This window comes from Vipera ursinii, assembly GCF_947247035.1.
Source record: "Vipera ursinii genome assembly, chromosome: 1".
In the NCBI taxonomy this organism is placed as follows: Eukaryota; Metazoa; Chordata; class Lepidosauria; order Squamata; family Viperidae; genus Vipera; species Vipera ursinii.
In genome coordinates this window covers 91,022,363-91,044,262 of record NC_139512.1, presented here as the reverse complement: position 1 = coordinate 91,044,262, position 21,900 = coordinate 91,022,363, and the positions used below count along the sequence as shown (strand labels likewise).

At 35.8% G+C, this 21,900-nt stretch overlaps 1 protein-coding gene across 4 annotated transcripts; it reads left to right on the top strand.

Annotated features, from left to right (window-relative positions):
• Positions 1-443: 443 nt before the first annotated feature.
• On the top strand, positions 444-21,508 carry CCDC34 (coiled-coil domain containing 34). Of its 4 annotated transcripts, none has more exons than XR_014490990.1 (10): positions 444-498; positions 697-932; positions 3,211-3,334; positions 6,449-6,565; positions 9,583-9,741; positions 11,477-11,618; positions 12,455-12,545; positions 14,805-14,956; positions 20,377-20,544; positions 21,308-21,508. XR_014490990.1 is itself a non-coding variant. In XM_083350793.1 (7 exons), exons 2-7 carry the CDS (start codon positions 712-714, stop codon positions 12,667-12,669), a joined length of 978 nt encoding a protein of 325 aa, XP_083206919.1. In that variant the 5' UTR covers positions 444-498; positions 697-711; the 3' UTR covers positions 12,670-13,237. The 4 variants fall into 4 exon arrangements, 2 of the variants coding, with proteins under 2 accessions (XP_083206919.1, XP_083206920.1); XR_014490991.1 differs by having other exon boundaries at positions 14,805-14,871; positions 21,308-21,507; XM_083350793.1 differs by lacking the exons at positions 14,805-14,956; positions 20,377-20,544; positions 21,308-21,508 and having other exon boundaries at positions 12,455-13,237.
• Positions 21,509-21,900: the final 392 nt, after the last annotated feature.

Here is a 21,900-nt window from a genome sequence, read left to right as displayed (position 1 = left end):
AAGGGCTAAGTTTTGAAGACCCCTGACTTAAGCCCTTTGGCTAAGCTTTGACCTGTGGCGCAAAACCCTCCCGCCAGCTTGATGGCCAAATATTGAAATGAAAAATCGCCCGCGATAGTGACGGAGACGGCGCATTGTTGAAGTAACTCAGCCAGAGAGGAGCCGGACGGCGAGAGAAGAGTCGGGAGGATGACACAGGCCCACGTGCAGCGGTAGGTTCTGAACGTTTATTAAGCCGCCGTAAGTCAACCAGGGAAGGCCAAGTTAGCACTGAGGCTAGCTGCCGCCCAGACGAATAGAAAAGGAGGAGGAGCCTAAGCCCACGCGCCGCCAAAGCGGAGCGGGGACCGAGACGCTCTAGGCGGGCTCCTGAGAGACGGCAGGAGGCGTCCCTGTTGCCATGACATCCGCCGCGCACAGCGATTGGTGGAGTCGGCTGTGCCGCAGGGACGACTGGGAGCGGGGTAGGCGCTGCCGGTTTAGAAGCGGCGGCCTCAGGTAGCGTAGGGGCGTTGCGTCCTTGGACCGTTGAAGGGGAAGGGAAGGCGCTAAGGCTGGGGTGCCAGTCCCAGAGAGGGAGAGGCGAGAGGGCTTGAGGCGGTAGCCATGGGTAGGGTGGGGAGAGCCGGGCCTTATTCGAGGCGGGCAAGGGGAACCCGGGAAGACACCTCGCTCCATTCGCTCCTTTCTTCGCAGGTACTAGTCACCACCATGCCTACTTCCGAGCCCCCCAAAAGCAGGCGGGAGGCGGTCTATTCCTCCCCTGCTAGTTCTGACGACGAGGGGGCCGGCAAGTCTTCCACTTTCTCCCTGATCTCTGACAGTTTCCACCCAGAGTTATCAGATTTCCACCATGAGGGAGTAACAACAACAATAACAACAACAACTAGCAGGGGATCGAGCATCCCTCAGAAGATGAAACACCACCGTAGGTAATGTGTCACTCGCAGTGCAACTTTATACTTCCATTAGGCTCCTTTTCTTTCTTTTTTCTTTTTTTGTTTTGATTAAACTAATGGGGACCCAGATAGTTTGGAAGGCACTGGAAAACTGTGTTTAATATTGGTGGAAAGCAGTTTGTTTATCCAAACGCCTCTGCCCTGAGGCGTCCCAAACTGAAACAAGGAGTTACATGACTACTGGACAGAGCCTAGAAGTCTGCAAAACTGGCCAAAATTCCCCTTTGTTCTATTGTGCAGTGTTGCTGTTTGTTCTTGCCCCAATAAAGTGTCATCAAAGTTAACCCTAAAGCATTGGAAGTGGCATCTGTTATGCAGGAAAGTGCCTCGTAGTATTTTTTTAAACACCTTAGGTTGGTTAATGGCGTATTTGCCCCAAAGACTAATCTTCACAATTTTACACACAGATTCTATACTAATTTATAGGAGAAAAATGGCTTTTGCTTTATATACTGCATAGAGCCATGTTAGACTGAAGCAGTTTATATACATCCTACAAATATATAATACTTAGAAATCCAATTTCTTCCCTAGAAATTCATTTCTATTTTGTGTTTTACCAGGGATTTATTGGATATTCGTTTCCCATAGACAAGGTGCATGTGTGTCAAGTTGGAAAGTTAAAATCGTCATATCAATAAATAACTGAAAACAAGCTTAGTGATTACTAAAATTTTAAGAAGTAAGAATAAAGTGGATATTCAAGTACTTCACATCCAAGAAGTAAATCAGTTGAGCACTATTATATAAAGGCATTGATTTGATTAAACATGAAGTGGTATAAAGGCAAGGAAAACAAAGCTGTTAAAGTAATCAGAAGTAAACTGCAATAATGGTCTTCCTGATTTAGGGATCACTTTCCCTAAACAATTGTGTTGAGACTGCACCTCAGAGAATTCCTGCATAGTTGGACCATGGACCTCTGAAAGAGACCCAGTTTGGAAGGCTGAAAAATGATGTCTACTGATATTAGTATTTGGCAAGACTTATCTTTACCAGGACAGGAAGGAGCTTGATATATATTCCTAGTTTTTGTAGCAAGTGTATGTGTATTAAAAATAATAGAAAAAGGAATGTTCTTGGATTACAATATATTTTAAGTATTTATCATTTTGTATTTATGTTTAATGTGTTTGAGGAATTAAAGTTACTCATTAACATTCATCTAAGATCATCTCCCAGCCAAAAAAATCTGGACAGAAACTTTACTCACCTTCCCCCTGCACCTTCAAATTAATAACCGTTATACATTATTTTAATGTTTTAGGGAAACAAATATTGGTATTCTATCACAAGGCCTCATCATTTGAGTTAATTTCAAAAGTCATAGTATAATTAACTTAATGCATACTTAGTTGCACCTCTAAAAATCAAAAGCATGCATCTGAATACTGTGGATGCTTCAAAAAGTCCAGGGTACTATGGTAACAATTGCATACTCATAGGCTAGCAAACAATGTGATACGATAGAATCAGAGCTTATTTTACTGTATCATAAAGATCTTAGTCATAGATGAAATGTCCTGATTATCATTTTTATGATAATATACATTTTTAACTAAAATTGAATTTAGAGACAATAATTTTCACATATATTGAAAATAAATATTTAGATCAAATCATGAATGTAATCATATCATTTTCCCCTCTACTCAGTATAATTATGAAAAATCTGCAATTCTGAAATAGATGGGTTTGGGCTTTTGATATTGTTTGGCATATATCTGAGTACAATATTTTATATATGCATTGATCACACTCTGAATGAATGTTTACAGCATACTAATGCAATACAGAAAAGCCATGTCTTCTGTGACCAGTATACATTGAAAAAAAGTTTATTGGAGGAAAACAGTTTCATTTCAATTGAATTTATTAGTTATTGCTATATATTTCTGTATACAGGAGGAGAGAGGTATTGTGCTATATGAATGGAACTCTGTATAACAGTGGATGAAATCTACTAAGGTTATACTGACTTTCATTATAATACAATTTTTCTCTCTTTCCTGTGACCACTTTCTGTTTTCCTACAGAAGCAGATTTGTAGAATTTCATGGAGAATGTTAAAGGGAGAGAAGCCTACACAGTAGCAAACAGAAATCTTTGGGTAAAGTCCCATAATTATAGTAATATTGTAAAGAACTATTCATAATATTACTTGTTTCTTGTTTTATTTAAAAAGCAGATTTATTTTAAAATAGTATTCATAAACACTATTGCATCTGATTACTTATTTGTCAATTCACAGTCTGGAACAAATTAAAGATACAAATAAACATTCACCTGCTCATACTAATCTTTCACCATGGGAAGAATGGTTCCTTTGCAAAGAGAGAGAACTACGTGCTCGTTTTCAAGCAAAAGCTTTGGAGGTGAATACATAGCTTATTATCTTTATAGTTAGTAGCAATAGACTGTGAAACATCAAAATGCATACTTTCCCAATTATTTTTAAATACAGATTGTTTTTTATATTTTGATCATATTTACCCTGCTTTTTGTTTGCTGATTATATCCTGATTCATTACTAATTGTGCATATTTTTATTGTGTTGTACTTATATTATGCTTGATAGAAGCTGTTACTTGCATTTTACTTACCGTAACCAACTCCCTCCTAAACATTTAAATTTAAAATATTTTAATGCTTTTAAAAAAAATTACCCACATCTGTATTGAAGCTTTAACACACAAAAGAATGTGTGCTGTTCATGAGTAAGTGAAGTTATATGATCTGGGATAAGAGATGGTTGACTATATTATGGTTGACATATGTTGTGATAAACTGTAGTATGTTACATGACTGTTAGAGGAATATGTTGAGCTCTTGTCCCTTTCAAAACTAAATTTATTTCTAAAAGTTTTGTATTAGTACCCTTTTTGCTCATGAATTTATTTTCTAGTAATATTCATAATAGTCCCACTTTATTTTTTGAGATGATGCAGTCTTTATATTAGTCTCAATATTGTTTGCACTACCTGCATTTTAGGAAAAATTCTATCATCCCAATGCTATCTATGCTGATGGACATTTTTGACTGTAAATCAGTAGTAATTTTTGAATGACTGATGAAAGAATTTATTGTCATAACTATTATCTATTTAATATAAATCTTCTTTCAGTTTGCCAGTTTTGAATTCTAGTAAATGAAGGGGAAAAAATCAGGACTTTTGGCAAAGAACAAAACATGATGCTCTAAATTTTTAATTTATTTTAAAACATTCTGAGCAATCTTTAGGAAGTCAGTTTGGCCTAGGCTCAAGAAATAATTTTCCCTAAGTCCAAAACATTGTTAAGTAAAGAAAGGAGGATACCAATTGGTTCACGTGTGTTCTTCAATTTTGTTAAACGTGGAATATTAAATTAAGCAACGGTTGCTGGAGTGAAACATTGCAGTAAGCCACAAATCATGTTTTAATAGTAGTACAATCGTCCAAAGTTTCATTTTGATGTCATTATGGAAAACATAGAAGCTTCTCCTAGTACCTGGTTAAAATAACCAGTTTCTTCACTGAGAATGACTTTAGCATCGCTTGCCTGCAAGCTATGCCCTCTGGAGTGTTTTTGTAAGTTCCCTATTGAACAGTGCCTCTACCCTCGTGGTGGTGCTGAGCAAGTGGAAGATACCCATTATAGCCTTCACTGCTTCATTTACAATGGGATCAGGCCCAAATTATTAATGACAGATGAACTCAAGGCCTCAAGCCTTGCAAAATTAAACTAGATTTCACATGTGTTTCTAACAGTCAGCAAACAAGTTGTTGTCATTTACACTTGAAAATACTTAAGATCTTAGTTGCAGCTTTGACTTTATTGTAACATTTCTGCTTCTAATACTTCTATTGATCTGTTTTATATTTTCATTCTGGTTTAATGTATTTTATGGCATCCCCTGTGTTATGAGCTATGGTTACAACAATAAACATGTTTACATTAAATAAAACATGTTTACCAATCTTAAGAGCTGGGTTTACACAATATGCTAAACAAAAAAAAAACAATTGCGTTATGGCTTAGAGCATTATATAGCCCAATCCATGTCAGTGAGATCTTCATTACATCATAACCTTTGAATGTAGCCAATAATTATACAGAGATGTTGATATCACTAAATTGATAATGCCTCGTTCACATATCCCGAGCAGAAACGTGAGAAAGGCAGAAAGATTAGGTTGGTAGAACAGTCCTGCACAATCTTGCTTTCTTCCATGCAGGGAACTTGAATAAGAGATTAATAACAACTTACTAATCTTATTATTTATGTGACCACTCATATTGAATCAACTCCTGGTAGAGAACAAGCATAACACCTTACATTAAAAAAATGCAAAAACTGATGCCAGTTAAAAACTTTTCAGTCAAGCAAACCAAACGCAAACCAAAGTTTATTAACATTTTGGCCCTAACACCTGAAGAAAGAGTCAGAATTTTAAATTTTTCAGAAAAGTCAAAAGAGCCAAGACTGACCAAACCGTGGCAGACAGGCTCCTCCAGGGTGGTCACGACAACATAGAAGACTTGCTTTCAGGGTGCCATAAATTGACAGTAGGGAACTGAAGCACTCACTGTACAGTTTGCAGGTTTGCTTATACAAAAGAGCAGCTTCAATTCAAGGCCCTTACATTTGATCAAACAGTACAATATCCACAGTGTTCAGAAATGTAATGGCAATAATGGTCAGACATTTGAGTCCCTTGTGGGATCCTTATCCGTGTTTAGCGTGGGATCCTTATCTATGTTTACCGTGATGATTCGTTCATTTTTGAGTGGAGGAGCAATCAAGTTTGATTTAAGTATTCGTTGTCTGCACAAACTGGGGTTTCTAATCTAATTCTCAGAGGAGAATTCATCTTTCTCAACAAGGAACATTGATGCCAATATAAATCATAGTCCCCAGTCAGTCAGAACTAAAATGAATACATTTAACATGTTAAGTAAATGCACGAACACATTGTATCAGTGGGACAGTTGAAAAGAAAAGTCAAGGCAATTCTGCAGTTTGCCAAGGTCATACCCTGCCTCTGACAAGAAAATAAGATTAACCCTTTTCTGCTGAGTACATTTTGGGGTGACTAGGAGAATGGCACCTCATGGTTCTGAAGAGAACAAGCATTTGGACATATGTCTCGTAACATGAATTTCAGCCTGTCTAGAAATGACTTGCTTCAATGTTTATTGTTTTCATCAAGACAAGCTTAGATTACAGGTTTTGGAAGGACAAAACATCCAAGATATTCATTAACTTTTCATCCATATAGCCCCTTACACAACTGCATACTCATTCATCAGAGAAAACTTTATGATAAGTTAAATACACACATCACAACAAAACATCGTGTAGCAAAAATGTTTCTGGTAACTTGTTACTTTAAAATAAAATGAATTTGTCACGTACTTTGCAATGGGAACTGTATTTGGATCCAAAGTTGCTGTGGTTTATGCAAAGCAATCAAGAAGCAAAGAGTAATTTCCATCTCTTTCAATAGGAAATGAATCAACAAATTGAAGAAACAAAGGAAAAACAAGAACGAGAGAGAAAAAAATTAATTGCTGAAGAGAAACACAAACAGTGGGTCCAGAAAAAAAATGAAGAGGTGAAAAGGGTGAGGAACTGCTTTTCTCTTTCAGTTATATATTATATTATGTTTGTGAAATGGCATATAGTATCTATTTTAATGTGGACCAAAGTAATATTTTAGTTCCTAAGCTTTTAAAGTCCACTGTAGATTTTTAGTTAGATTTTATTTTGGTTATTCAGCAGGAATTAATGTATTTCCTTCCCCATAGGATGAAAATGTGGCCTTCCTTATTTTGCTAATAACAGTGATTAAGATCAATTAACTAATAACAGACCAACATATGTATATTCTCAGAATTAGGTTCCATTTGTTATCCTGAGGACTTTTGTTCTGGGTAGCAGTTTGCTCAGTATCAGTGCTGCTAATGAAGAAAATTGCTCATGGTTAAATAGAAATTCCTGTTGGTTCTTTTAAAAACTCTTTTCTTAAAAATACCTGCTTTCGGCCAATTTAATGTTAAAGATTGTTTAAATTCTGTTTTCTATTGATTTGAGTTTTAGGCAGGAAAATGCATGAGACTTAAACACAATTTATATAATTCATAACCAAATGATAATCATTTGGCTTATACTTACATTATTTACAATTATTTTTATGCACTTTGCAAGTAGTTCAGAATACTCTTTGCTGTATAGGAATGTTTCCTAGGCCTTGGCAATTTTCTAGTGGGATTTCAGTTTATAGAATTTCCCAGCCGTCGCTAAGAATTTTGGGATATGTGGAAGTTGCAAATTTGGAAAATATGAACTAGATAGAACTTAACCTGTGAGTACTGCCCATACAAATTGCCCACACAGTTTGGAAGCCCCCAAGACATACGCTGAGATTAAGACCAGTATATATTATACCAGCAAGATTCCAAAACCATCAATTACAGATGGGTAAAATGTCAAGTCTTTTTTCCAGGTCATGCTATCACTGGGGTAGCTTAGCAGTTTTTGAAAGTAAATCATCCAAAATAGATGCAGTTTGAAGGCTCCAGACATGACATTCCAGATAAGACAGACCTGTTTTATCTGCAATGATTACCTTCCAGAAGATGCCAAATTATCCCAGAATGGCAATGGTCCAGGGGAAATTTTAACAACTAGGCTAAAATTCTAACTGCAAATTTAACAAGAAAAAAAAACACATAAGAACTGTTATGTAACTAGTAAATTGTTTTGTGAAGTAAGTATAGAGTGTTTTAAATTCTTTATTTTGCGGAAATTAATAAAATAATTAAGCTATGTTCACTATTACGTTGTAATTTTTTGTTTGCCACCTGTACCTTGCTATATTTTCTTCCTTTGGAGGCCTGCAGACAAATGGAAAAGTCAGTTTTGTTAACTGAGGTTTCAGACTGCTTTTGCTAAATACAAAACACAAATCATACTAGTTTTGGCATGTTCAGGTATGCAGAGTTGATGTTATGATATGTTGTGCTGCTGCTGCTCGGTATTTTCCTTTAGAGATAGTTAAACTCTAATGGTACATAGGTTGTTTCGGGCTAATGTCAATAGACCAGGTTAATAATCTAAAAGGTATACAGGTAGTCCTCGAGTTACAAATGTAATGGAGCCTACCCATTCCATTCATAACTCAAAAATTCGTAGAAATGAATTTTGTACCTTGAACAAGATCGCTCCCTGCTTTCGCCCACACATTCGCTAATCAAATGTGTGGGCGAATGCTCAGTTTGTTATGTGCACATGAGGTTTCTCAGCGTGGGGAAGGCCGGGGGGGGGGGGGCTAGTGATGGAACAGGCCTCCAAGGTTTCCTTCACCCATTTGTATTTTGAGGACTTGCTCGTAAACACTAGGGGGTGCTTATCGCATAACGTTCACTAAGGGAATGTTCGTAACTTGGGGATTACCTGTATATACGTTTTAATAAGGAATATTGTCCAGTGGTTAAGGATCAGATTAGAAATCAAGAGATTGTGAGTTATAGCCCTACCTTAGGCATGAAATACTAACTGGGTGACTTTGGGCCAGTCATTCACTCTCAACCCAGCCTACCTCATGAGATTGAAGTTGTGAGGAAAATTATTTATAAAAATAATAAAAGTGGGATTCTTTCTCTCTCTCTCTCTCTCTTTCTTTCTTTCTTTCTTTCTTTCTTTCTTTCTTTCTTTCTTTCTGAAATTTATATGGCTGCCTACTCACTCACAGTTTACAAGCAGTGAAAATACAGTACAGAAAACAAAAAACAGGAACTCCCTCCCCCAGCGATAACAATAAATGGTAAAAAATAATAATTCTTAATGTCAGCCATTCTGAAACAAGCTTGAACAGTAGCATGAATATTTAAGACACTGACCCACTCTTTCCTTACTTTGGTCTTCCCTTGGCTAATTTGGGCATGACATAAACCAAACAATCACAATTATCTTGTACATGAAACACAGTTGTAATATTAATATTCATGGGCAAACTTATTTCATGAATGGATTTATTAAAAAATACATGAAAAAAATCATAGCATAAAATGACAAAACATTATATAAATCCACTGAGGCTGAAGATGGCCAATGGGCCTTTAAAATGGAGATGGTCACATGCATTTTCCTGTAATTGTTTATTGATGGCCCTTTATGAGTAATCTTAGCCAGGTGTTACCTAATCAGCCTACAAATATGAAAATAGTCTTTTTTGTATGCTCAATTGAGGAAGCTTATAAGTTGTATATTACCAGTGTACCTCTTCTGCATACAGCAGCACATACATAACCAAAGTTTCTTGGTTAAAATGGTAAATAGTTGTCATAAAACCAGTAACTAGCAAAATGAAAAAGTGCTACATTAAGTCCCATAGTCTTCCAGAAGAAAGTGGAAATGAAATATTTCTTCTTTCATTGAATCATGTCCAAGATGTCAGTTTGCAAAAGAAGAGTATAGTATCCTTATAAATAGCCATGGTATATAAGCCAGGTAGTAAATCTGCATTGGGACCACATACCTTTCAGGTGTAGGTATTCATGAATGCCCAGGATATCAAGAACTTAGATTTTCTGAGTAATAATAGTTCTACCTATATTTTCTAAAATAATACTAATGCAGGAAAGAAAAGAAAGACAGCGTAAGCTCCAAAAAGAAATGAGAGAAAGGGAAATAAAAGAGTTTGAGGAAATACAGCTAAAGGAAAAAGCAAAAGAAATGTATAAGGAATGGCTGAGGAAAAAGAACAGTGAAGATCTTCAAAAAAAGAAAGAAGAGAAAGTAAGTTTAATTTAGCTTTTTATTTCAAGAAAACTTATAACTGAACTTCTTTGGTGTAAATTACATTTAAAAAGAATGAGTTTCTTCCTGTTTATTCTGGTTAAAGATAATTGGATCTTGCTTGTTAGGTTTAAGACTGAAGCACAAAAAATCCACAGTTACGAGAAATGGGGAAGTATGTTTTCAGTGATGAAATAACACTTGTAGAATATTTTTCTCACAACAACTCATTTTGCATATTTGACAGTATCTTTCAGCATAGGGTTTTCTTTATATAAATGTTAATCTAGGCTTTCTAATCTGCCTCTTTTGAGATTTTTTTTTATATTTTAGTGCTGTGTTCATTTATTGCTGAGTTTTAAATTGTTGTTGTATATATTGTCCTGAAATATTTGTTACAATGTGGCTAATACAGTAACTGCTGTAAAATGATTAACCAGTTAAATAAAAGGGTAGCTGAAATAATTTTATATACATATACACACATTCATTATGCTCTTCCCTCTTAGAGAAATTGGTGAAAAGGAAGACCAAAATGTTTATAGTTTGGTGGAATTGGTAAATTTCTTGGAAAGGGACGAGTAGTTTAAAGAACATAAAGCAGTATATGGTCATGGAAGAAACAAGAATGGTTTGCAAAGTTTCCTGTAGTTATCAACTCCATTCCAGAAAATCAGACTACTTTCTTTTAGCTCTAATGCAGACATGTCAAACTCGTGACATCATGTGATGTCGTGCAACGTATCGGGAGAGTTTTGCCATTGCTGGCAATGGGGTGGGTGCAGATTCCGGATGACGCGTCCGGCCCATGGGCCGGCAGTTTGACACCCCTGCTGTAGTGTGTGTCCCTATTCTGTTATTTTTACAAATAAAATATATTTTTAAAACTTCCATTCATTAATTTATGCTTTTTAACCTTGCATTCTTCTTACATTCCAAATTGCAGTATTTCATGTGACATAATCATAAATACGTGCAGCCATGAACATTGACCTTACTGAGACTTTCATAAAACTTTGATAATTTATTTATAAAATGTATGTAGTTATCCAATTTAAACAACACAGATCTGGTAGCTTATAATAGAGAACAATTCAACATAAAAACAAAAGCCAATTCCTTTTTAATAAGGAAAAAATAGACTATGTTGTTAGGTTAAATTGCCCCCAGTAGGCTTTGGCAGATTTGGCTGTTATAGGCCACATATGTCAAACTCGATCATGTCACGTGACATATCGATGTTTTTGCCTTTGTGGAGCCAGGGTGGGTGTGGCCTGTGTGTGACGCATCCAGCCCATGGGCTGCCAGTTTGACACCCCTGTTATAGGCCAACTAAACCCAATCATATCCTAACATTGCCCACATTTTATGGAAGCCATCATCTCTAATCTAAAGATTACCTTACGAGTCAGTGTACTGCTACCCTAGTCCCACCCTAAGAAGGTAGATGCTGTGTGTTGATATACTCAGAATAATGATTAAATTGTAAACGTATTGCTGGTTTTAAATCTGGTATGGAAAATTTAAACTCACTATAGGTTACAAGCACCTATAAAACTTTTTATATCGGTGTGAGAATTAAGCATGCGCTTAAATAATCCAGATCAGCATGACTTAAAAGTGTAACTATAACTCAATTGTTTCTAGAGCAGTCAATTACCTTGATGAAATATATTTTTGCAGGTTGCAAGGCACTTTGTATTTAGATCTGGTTACATGCCTGTTACTTTTGCAGGAAAAGGAAAAGCTACGGGAAGCTGAATTACAGGAGAAAAAAGAAAAATCAGAGAGGATGTTCAAAGAATGGCTGCAGAATTCTAAAAACAAGCCCCGCCCAGCTTCTGCTAGCTATGCCTATGTCAATGGGAAACTTGCAAGTTTGTATCAGTAGTCAATAAACTACTATAACCCAACATATCCTCAACTTGTATAGAAATGTTCATTTTTCAGAAGTTTTCTTTAAAATGTTAATTAGCCAGGTGGTAAATATTTTGGATGTGAAGGGACATTTAAGTGCTAAGGCAGGCCTTCAGAGCGTACTTAACAGCATACCAGTGACCTCATGGAGATCTGCATATGCCTACAAATATAACCTACTTCATTATATGTAGAAAATAGGTTAAAATATGTCACATTGTATTGCTGTTACCAGTTACAACAGATTTTTTTTAAAAAAAAAAAATCCTCCTAGCCTAAGAAGAAAGAGAAAGACATAGAGGTTTCTTTTTCTTTCCAGTGAAGATAAATACAGGATAATATCACACAGCCTAATAATTAAATGATTACTGGATTGCCTGGGACCAACCAGGCTAGGGGTGGAGGTAAACTACAGAATCCCAGAGAAAGGACAGATGCAGCTGAAGGAAGATATGATTAGGGGCATGATGGTCTTTTTGTTTGCTAAACAATATAAAAACGTCTACATACCGTAAGTGCTGCTGTCATAAAAGTAAAATTCTGATTAATATTTGAAAGAACTTGACGCAAATTGTAGACCAGAGCTGAAAGGAGTATCAATGCCTTTAGGTAGATGAGGTGAAAAAGTGCAATTTTATGCCTGATAAATCAGTCAAGAAAAGCTCTTTAAATCTTCATTTTATTGTGACTTGTCAGGCTATCAAATACTTTATAATTAATCCACTATTTTCTTCAGTTTGAAAGTGAAGTTTAGCCTGTACACTAGTTCCTAACTATTGCTTTCTAAACTTTTCAGCATACCCAGATGGAAATGCCTATCCAGCTCCAGCCTTTTATAACCCCATACCTTGGAAACCAATCCCTGTGCCTCCTCCTAAGGAAGAGAAGTATGTTTCAGTGAAGAAAAATAAGAGGCCTCTATCCAGTCACACCCTTAGATCTTCATCAATGTTTTTTCAAAAATCCAGGAGTAATATTTATCTTGGATCATTACAGAGACTTCAGAAATAGCATAGGCATTCTGTAAATAATATCAGTGAAGTTCAAAGTGTTATACTAGGTGTGACATGTAAACATCTTATGATTTCTTGGCTTTTGATACTTTTTCATTTTTTTATTGTTAACTGAATTGGGTTTTATCTAATTATGCTTGTTTAACTAACTTGCAGACTGTGGAGTTGAACATTTTAATTCCCTATTTATTGATTTGTGAAATACATCCCTTTAATATGAAATGATCAATATGTGCTATATTTGTAGTATATTTTCTCTTCATCTTATTTTTTTTCCTGATAATACTATTTGTTTGTGGTAGCTAAATGTATAAATAATATTTATTTTAAATCTTAAGCTAGCAGAATAAATAGAATTTTTATACAGTATATAGTGCACCTACCAGTAAATACAATTTGTAATTTCTAAATATTGTTTCATTTTATGTTTTAAAAGCAGTTGTTTAAGGAATAAAACAAATTGTTACAAGACTAATGATTCTCGTTAATGGCTTATAAAATATAGTACACATTAAAGCATAAAGTTGTTGATTATACACAAGAAGTAGCTATATCTTCTACATGTAAGTTTTAGGATTCTTAAAGAGGAGCAAGCTTATAATAAAATAATGTACAACTAAAGTGCATTCTGTTATAATATACTTTCAATACCAAAGAGAGCATAAGAGGAGAAACTATGGTTTAGTCATAATTTAAAAACAAGGGCTGTTTATCCAGATAGACTTTCCAACCTTTCTATAGAAAAGAGGTCTCTGTAACATTGCCTGAAAAATAAAATGAAAATTGTTTTATAGAACTTTTAAAAACATTTTTAAAACCCATAAACATGGAAATAGATACAACATTGAGCAGCAAGAAATATAGTTTGGTGATACTGACATTATTAGAAAAATGATTAGAATTAAATCCATTTGTCAATGCTGGAAATCCTCTTTCAGGTATTCTGAATATTATATGTTCAAGAAACCTTGGGGAGGCGGGCCATTTTTATAATTATTCATTTTGAAGAATAATTTTAGTAATACTTTTTTTCTTAATGAACTAAAATAGCTTTATTTCTTAATATTTTGAGTAACCAGGCAAACAGGCATAGTTTTTGAAACTACTAGACTATAATTCTTTTCCTACACACTTTGTGTCATTATAGAAGAGATTGCATTAGTCTTCTAAAAGGCTCGTACAAAATGAATCCTAGATTAATTCAGTTTGAAGCTCATTAGCATATCCAGTTTTTTAATAGCATGAGACATCAGGTTTGACAGTTTATTCACAAAATACGGTGCTCTGTAGTTCCAAATGCTATGGGTAATTTTAAACTGCCTTGCAGAACATGGTGCACAGCTGTCTACAAATTGGCCTTTTGTAAATAGAAATGACAGCAGTAATTCTAGGGATGTTGGGTCAAACTTGATTTCCCATAATGCTTCTAATATCAAAGAATTTCAGGCTATTGTGGAGGCTGCTCAGTTATCAGATGCTGCTTTTAATGCCACAGGACTCAATGTGGGTGATGGCAAATGTCCCTCAAGCAATTGCTGAAGAGTACCTCATACTGGTGTTAGTCCTAAATATATGCATTACCTCTATATCTTTTATTGCTTTTCCTTGATGTTTACTGGATGATTTCAAACAGGTCAAGATTTATAAACTTTTTTTTAAAAAAATGAATAGCTGTACATGTAATGACTATTTTCAGGACCTGGCTTAGAAAAAAAAACTAAGTTGAAGTTGCCATATATACTTCTATCCTCTAATTATTAGATTCTTTGCATTGGAGTGCTGTAGTTCATTCTTCAATCCCATGAATTCTGAGAAAGATTATGCTGACAATATAGCATACCATACTCAGCTCAATGGTGCTCTGACATTCTACTATAGAAGCATGATGTTGCTATGGGAAAAAAAGGCATAAAGAGCTTGTGCATCAGGCTTCCAAACACAGGCCAGAAATACAAGCACTTCCAGCAAATCTTCGAGGACTGACCCAATGTACGATACAAGGCTTGCTTAGATAGGGTTATCGGTAATTATTTTAAAATAATGTTAAGTAATACTTTTGTTATATATGTTAAGTGCAGATTGCTATGCTTATTCCCTTATCTTACTCACTGAATCTGGTCTTTGTAATTGCAGAGTTTCAATCTCAACCCAAGCCCGTCTGTTTGGGAATGATGAAGACAAGAACCATGAATCTAAGGCTGTTAGTCATTAATTCCTCTGATTCCCTCTCCTAGCACGCATCATGCGTAAAATAAACAGAAGGCATAGTACAGCATTACTGAGAGGTAGTATTGATGGGAATGTAGATGGAGGGTGCAGAGTTAGAGAAAATATTGCTTACATGTTTTTTTCAACCGAAAAAGGAAATGTTTCGTTCATCCAAGTTATTTCTTCCCCATGTCTGAAGATATGAAACAGCCTCTCTCCTTTGTTTAATATGATTGAGTTTAGGAGGAAATAAAATAACCCTAAACTCTTGTGATCTAACCAATCAGTATATGTGTGAAATATGCATGTATCTGCATTAGGTGCTAATGGTGGCTAAAGGAATGCCTTTTTCTGTTTGCATAACATACGGTGAGCAATTTTCTCCAAAGCTTCCACTCAAATCCCTGAAGGGCTTAGGAGAATATTGTGAAATGCCACAATTAATCAGAACGAAACTGTAAAAAAACACCTATGTATAGGATTAGGAGTTATCAGTTAGTTATTGAAGTGATTTTTAATTCTGTTGCCAGAGGCTTTAGTTAAGAAAATGCATCATAAAATCCTAGCCTAAATTTAATTCTATTACTGTCTTTTCACACTTTTAGTGATAATTTATTTTAGACCAAAACATATTTAAAACAAGAGGTATCAAGAGGAACATAGGCTTAGATAAGAGATCAGTGAATAAAATAGTAGGTGGGTCAGTCAGTTATATTAAACATTATTAAGACCTAAAGTAAAATATTGTATTTGGCTTCTAAAAACCAATGGAATTTGATTAGATAGTGTCATGAAGAATGAATACTGCAAATGAAGTATTTCTGAGAGCCCAAAGAAAGTAACTTTCCTATACTGTTTCTGTTGAGCATGTAAATGCACATAATCCTTCCACTATAGTCCTGTTCCATTTTCATTATAAAAATGCTGAAGGTGGGAATACGGTAGTCTGAATATCACTCACATTAAATCAGATGCTGCAGATGCAAAAGCCAAATTAGGATGGCTCGCATGTGAATTAAAAAATCTTTATAATGCAGGATTGTGGCTCAAATGAAAATTAATAATAAGTCTCTGCTACAAATATTTACATTCAACACTTGGGTGCCTGCAGCAGCTGATGGTTTTAAAATGCTTTTGGCAGCAGGGTTATTACACACCAAATATTGATGAATGTTCAAACAGGGCTTATAACATCAGGTAATTTTTTCAAGGTGGAGGGAAAACCAGATTTATAGTACAATTTTTATGGCTATGGCTGCTCTATTTTATTTGGCACAAATGTGGACTAGGTTGGGTTAAGAATAGTGAATGGCCCAAAGTCATATAGCCTGCATGGTTTAAGGTAGGTCTCCCCAGACTTATTCCAATACAGTTAACTCCACAGTGAAAAAGAAAATGTAGAAGAAAATAAGGTACTTTGGGATAGTGCAGACAATTTTCAAATGCTAAAATGAATTGTGTAGGAAAGGAATTTTAGACGGAGAAGATTACACTTTGCTTCTTCAGGATACACTTTCACATCACCTACTCAGAGGTTGTAGTACAAGATTCTATGAGATGGCTATACATATTTAAAATAAAAATGCATTATTTCAAATTCCCAAATATCTAACAAGAAATAAATTAGAAATCATCGAACCTTGAACACCGTGTTCCTCAAGCAATCTTGTGGGCAACCTAATATATGGTCTAGATCAGGGCTTTTCAACCTTTTCACCCATTGTACCACTTTTAGGATAAGGCAATTTTCGAGTACCACCAGTCGCCTTGCAATGTGTCAAAAACCTGATGACCAAAAAAGAAAAAAATGATATAGGTAGTCCTCGACTTACAAAATTTTCTTAGTGACTGTTTGAAATTATAACAGCACTGAAAAAAGTGACTTATGACCATTTTTCACACTTATGACTGTTGCAGCATCCCCAGTGTCATATGATTTACATTCGGATACTTGGCAACTGATTCATACTTATGATGGTCACAGTGTCCCATGGTCATGTGATCACCTTTTGCAACTTTGACAAAGTCAATGGGGGGGGGCTGGCCAGCTCATCACTCAGGTTGTGGGGTGCCTGTGGGGTGTGTGGGTGGGGCTGTTGGGGGGATCCATGGGTCTCTGGTAGAGGGGGTGGGATTCAGGTGGGCGCCTTCCCTCCCTCCCATTGTCTCTCCCCTCCCTCTCATTGTCCCTTCCTTCCCTCCCTTCAATTGTCCCCCCTTCCTTCCCTCCCCCATTGTCCTTTCCTTCTTTCCTTCTTTCCTTCCTTCCTTCCTTCCTTCCCTCCCTCCCTCCCTCCCTCCCTCCCTCCCTCTCTCCCTCCATGCCCTGGAAGGGACAAGGGGAGGGGGACAGGCTGCCAGCGCTGCTGGTGGCTGTCCTACTGGGTGGCCATGGCTTGAAAGGCCACTGTAAATTGCTGGACAAAAGCCACACAGCATTAAAAGCAGAGTGGCAGGAAGATATTGTAATATAGTGTCTGGGGTAGCGTAGGGGGAAAAAAACTTGATTACTTGAATTACAATCAAGTCTTGTCTAGAAATGACTATAGAGTCCCTAGACTTGTTTTTACTCACAATTTCTAATAGTAAATACATTTAATTGTCACCCACCTTAGCTATATTTAGCATATTAATCAAGACTCCTATATTTTTAAATATAAGGAGCTAATGAATAGGTCTCCTACAATTAAACCTACAGTAATTTATTTACAAATTACTGAACAAAGCGAGGGTGTATGGTCCTAATAAAATCTACCACCGAAAGGTCTGATATACCTCTTCATGGTATTCTTTAGAAATACATCTTTAAATTTTGCCTTGACAGTTTAATTTGTATTAGTATCCAAAAAATAATAGGTTTCTTAAAGAAACAATTCTAAGTTGATGCAAACACATTTTAAAATTAGAGAAAATACTAAGATACCACACCATCTGAGTTGCTCAAAAAATTCTATACTGAGGAGGGGAGAGGAGGGACAGTTTAAAAATTGACGTTTTTCTACACATTTAATTGTATCTTTGTCTTCATATGTCCTTGGAAGAAGGGTATTATTCTGCTTAGCTTCTAGAATGTGTTGCATCTAAAAAAGATAAATCTCCAAAAATAGCAACTTCAAAATGAAAGCTCTTGAACAATCTTATCTATGGCATTACAACTATGGTTTTCTACCCTCCTGAATAAGGTTTTAGGCAAGATTGGTCATGAGTGTACATGTCAAGTTCAGTTCAGTCAACATAATGTACTGGTGAATAGGGAAGAAGAACAGCATTGCTTGGTTGGTTTCCAAAATAATACAAAGCATACATTTGAAATTTTATGCAATCCAAATAATTCTAAGTAGGCAGAACTTCTGGAAGTGTGATATTGGTGTAAGCTACCCTAAGAGGTATTGAAAGTCTTCCTGTTTGCTCAGAATCTTTAGTCTGAAACATATTTTAAATACTGGGTGGAAAAGAAATGTTGTAATGATTAACTCATATGAAAGTGGCAACATCTCCCAGCTTTTTCAGTGAGCTTTTACTCCTGATTTTATTTTTTTTCCCTCTGGATATGGCCCCTAAAGATGGAGGGAAAAACAATGTCTGTGAGGTATCTTAACAATTCAAAGCCTCAAATAAAAGAGACAATTTAATAGTGGAGTCCTTGGTACTCTCTATACTTGGTTTTTTTGCTTGCAGAAGTTTCATTAATCAGGTAGGGTAACATCATCAGATGTTTGCTCCCTATGTTTGCTCTGCAGCTAATTGGTGTGATTTTCTCCTTGCAGTTCCTTGATTAGGGTGTTGTGAAAGAACTGCAACGCAGTATGTAAGGCTGTAATGCCACTCTGTATGACAGGCAAGAAGACAAGCAGAGTCCATCCATGAACATCAATGAGCTGTCAGAATATACAATAAAAATCCATCACTGTTGCAAGTAGGAAACTGAGCATTCTGGATCAAGCAAATCTGAAAATGCTAGAGAATTCTTGGAGGTTTGGCATTCAGACAAGTCACCCACCAATGAAACACATAGAAATAAATCATATTTACTTACCATTTAAGAGAGGTAACAATTTATGAAGGAAACAGACCCGAATACATCTGCTCCAACAGCCCAAACCCAGATAAGCAGGGATTAACACCAGACAAGCAAGCAAGCAGAAAACAATATCCTAGCCAAGGAACTCCCAAAAAGAAAAGTACACCTCCACCAACTTTGTCCAGGCAAGCTATTGTATATTGACAATGAACAAGCCCTACACTCACAATGATGGTGTTAACTAGTTGAGTAATGCAACATTTGTAAGCAAACAGCCAAGGTCAGAAAACACTACAGAAATCAAAGTGCAGCTCTCGTTGCATCCTAATGTTGACGCTCCTCCAGGGTACTTTATTTTATTTTATGCTATTTTATCGATTTGGATGGATTTTGTTTTTTTGTTTTTTACATTACTGGCATTGTGACTAGCAAAAAACGGTATATCGTCTGATGGCAAACTGTTTGTAAGATGGAGACCTCTGTTAGACTAGTTTGTCAGATGGGTTTAAAGGAACAAAAAAAAAACCCAACTTATATTTAACTGAGCATGTCTGGCACATACTTGCCCATTTCAAGCCAGAAAGAATGAAGTTGTGGACAAGCTTCCCATTTAGGATTTTGTTGCCATCTTTGGAGATGGCGACAAGTATAGCTCTTCTCAGCTTGTTAAACAGCAAAAGAGTTTGGGTGAAAGAAGGGAAAGTTGTCCCAAAGATTGTAGCATAAGAATCAAAACATCTAAACAAAAGTTAAATACAGAATATCTAAACTTGGCCCAACAGTGAATACACACCTTTATCTTCTCTGCTTGTCAGTTGAACCTTGTCTTCCTTCCCATGATCAAGAGACCATATTGTTAGTGATAAAAAATATTCATGAGCGGTGGAGACACCAACAGTCATCTATTCACCTGAGAAATGGCACAAGTGATAAAACATGCACCATAGCACAAATGTCCCCCCTTATTTATTTCTGTGTCACTTTGTGACACAATTATGAAAAGGCAAAATTTCTGCTTCATCATGTTGATGAAAGTCCCTCTTCTACATATAATTAGATGTCACAAATCAATGTATTTTTAGCTACTGCTTCCCTTTGGTTAGATTTCACCATCAAAATCCAGAGTTCAAAGTCACAACCAGTTCTTTTAGTTTAAATAACAGTAAAACAAAGACAATGGCAAAAAAGTATTGATCTGTTAATGTAGAATGTAGAAAGAACCATTTTAAACAGAATTGTGATAGGTCAAGAGTCATCTCCATAATACTATATTCCAAAAGTATTTACTTTGTTCTGATCAAATTGAGTGAACTGAATAGGATTGGATATGGGACTTAGGAAAATGGTCCTAAACTGGTGCTTTGCAGATACTATGAATCAAATGCATACTATGAATCAAATGCATACTATGAATCAAATGTATATTAAACATGGGGGAATATCTGAAGTGTGCTTATATGCTTCTCCCAAATGTAGAGCAACTGCACAGAATTTTTCCCACAAGACCCTCCAACAGAGCAATAATCAACGGAATAAATAAATGAAAAGAGACAAAGCTGAGAGAATACATATTTTAAAAAAAACAGGAGGCTGCAAGAGATGCCAACTGCTGCAACTTAAGCAATTTAAATCTTACTTTCCAAAGTAAGTATATTGTTTCTAAAAATAATATATTTTCAAATAAAGTAATACATTGGCATCTTAATTATCAACATACAAATATAGCAAAAAAAAAAGATGTGGCAAACATCATCAGATTGGTCTGTTCTAGCAAGTCTTCATCAGCCAACCGTTTCATGCCAGATCTGTTTGTCTGATGGTCATTTATCCATCATTGGATGAATGGATGGGCTTGAACTTCAGCCATGAAAATTATGCTAAGCAAATAGCTGAGAGACTCTCTTCGGTAATCAGAGGCAATAGGAGGGTAGTGCCCTATCCTCACTAAGCATGAAACATCTTTGGTTATAGAGTGAGAAAATTCAAATAAAAGCCTATCTGCTTGCACTGCAAACACATGGGGTACAAACTTGTCCATATACTGATTTTGGCCCAGTGGAGATAATACAGAGTAATTTTGAAGGGTTGTGGGTTATTTTCTTCTTTTTTTTAAGCATTTCAATGTTTTTCAAAGTAAATCTAGTAGCACTGTAATTAAGACAACATGGATCTACACTATTAGATTTAACATTGACTTCAGATTTCTTACAATCCGTAACCTTGACTGACCCATTTTACTCTCAGTGAAGGAGGAACTCTTAATACGAGATCTTCATGACTGATGTACAGCTTCTCTAAGGACAGCTTAAATGCTTCCAAAAGAAGGATTAAAGGATACTGAGCTTCAAATGATTTGAGTTTTTGCCATTATTTAACTCATTTCTCACCACAAGAATTTATATTCCAGGGCTACATCCATGTCTCCTGACCTCAAATGATTGTGGAAGATATTAGAGAGCAGAAATTGCCATTTATCAATTAAAAAACATCTCTCTTCATGTGGCGTGGAGAAAATAGAATCCCTTAGTCACATCTGATGTTATGTTACATTACATACCTTACATATCTGGTGTTGGAGAATACCTCTGAGAAGACTACAAATTGTCAAGAAAAAAAATTAAAACATTGAACAAATCAACCTAGAGTTCTCATTCAGGACACATACTGTATAACACTAATTTATTTGACCATAATGCAAAATCCTAGCTTTTTAGAGAAATCTATAATACTGGAAAAGGTAGAAGGAAAGAGAACAAAGTGACTAGTAGAAAGTGGATGAATGTAGTTATTGTGGCAATGCTGCACAATATTGGAAGACCTATTTTTTATTTATTTTATTTTATTAAATTTATATACCGTCCTATTCCCATAGGAAATGGTGGTTTACAGGGAAAATTAAAAGCATAACATACAAAAATTAAAATCAGTTAAAACAATTAATTAATTCAAGTCCCCAAAATTTAAAACTAAAACCCAATAAAAAATTAAAAACCCCTCAGC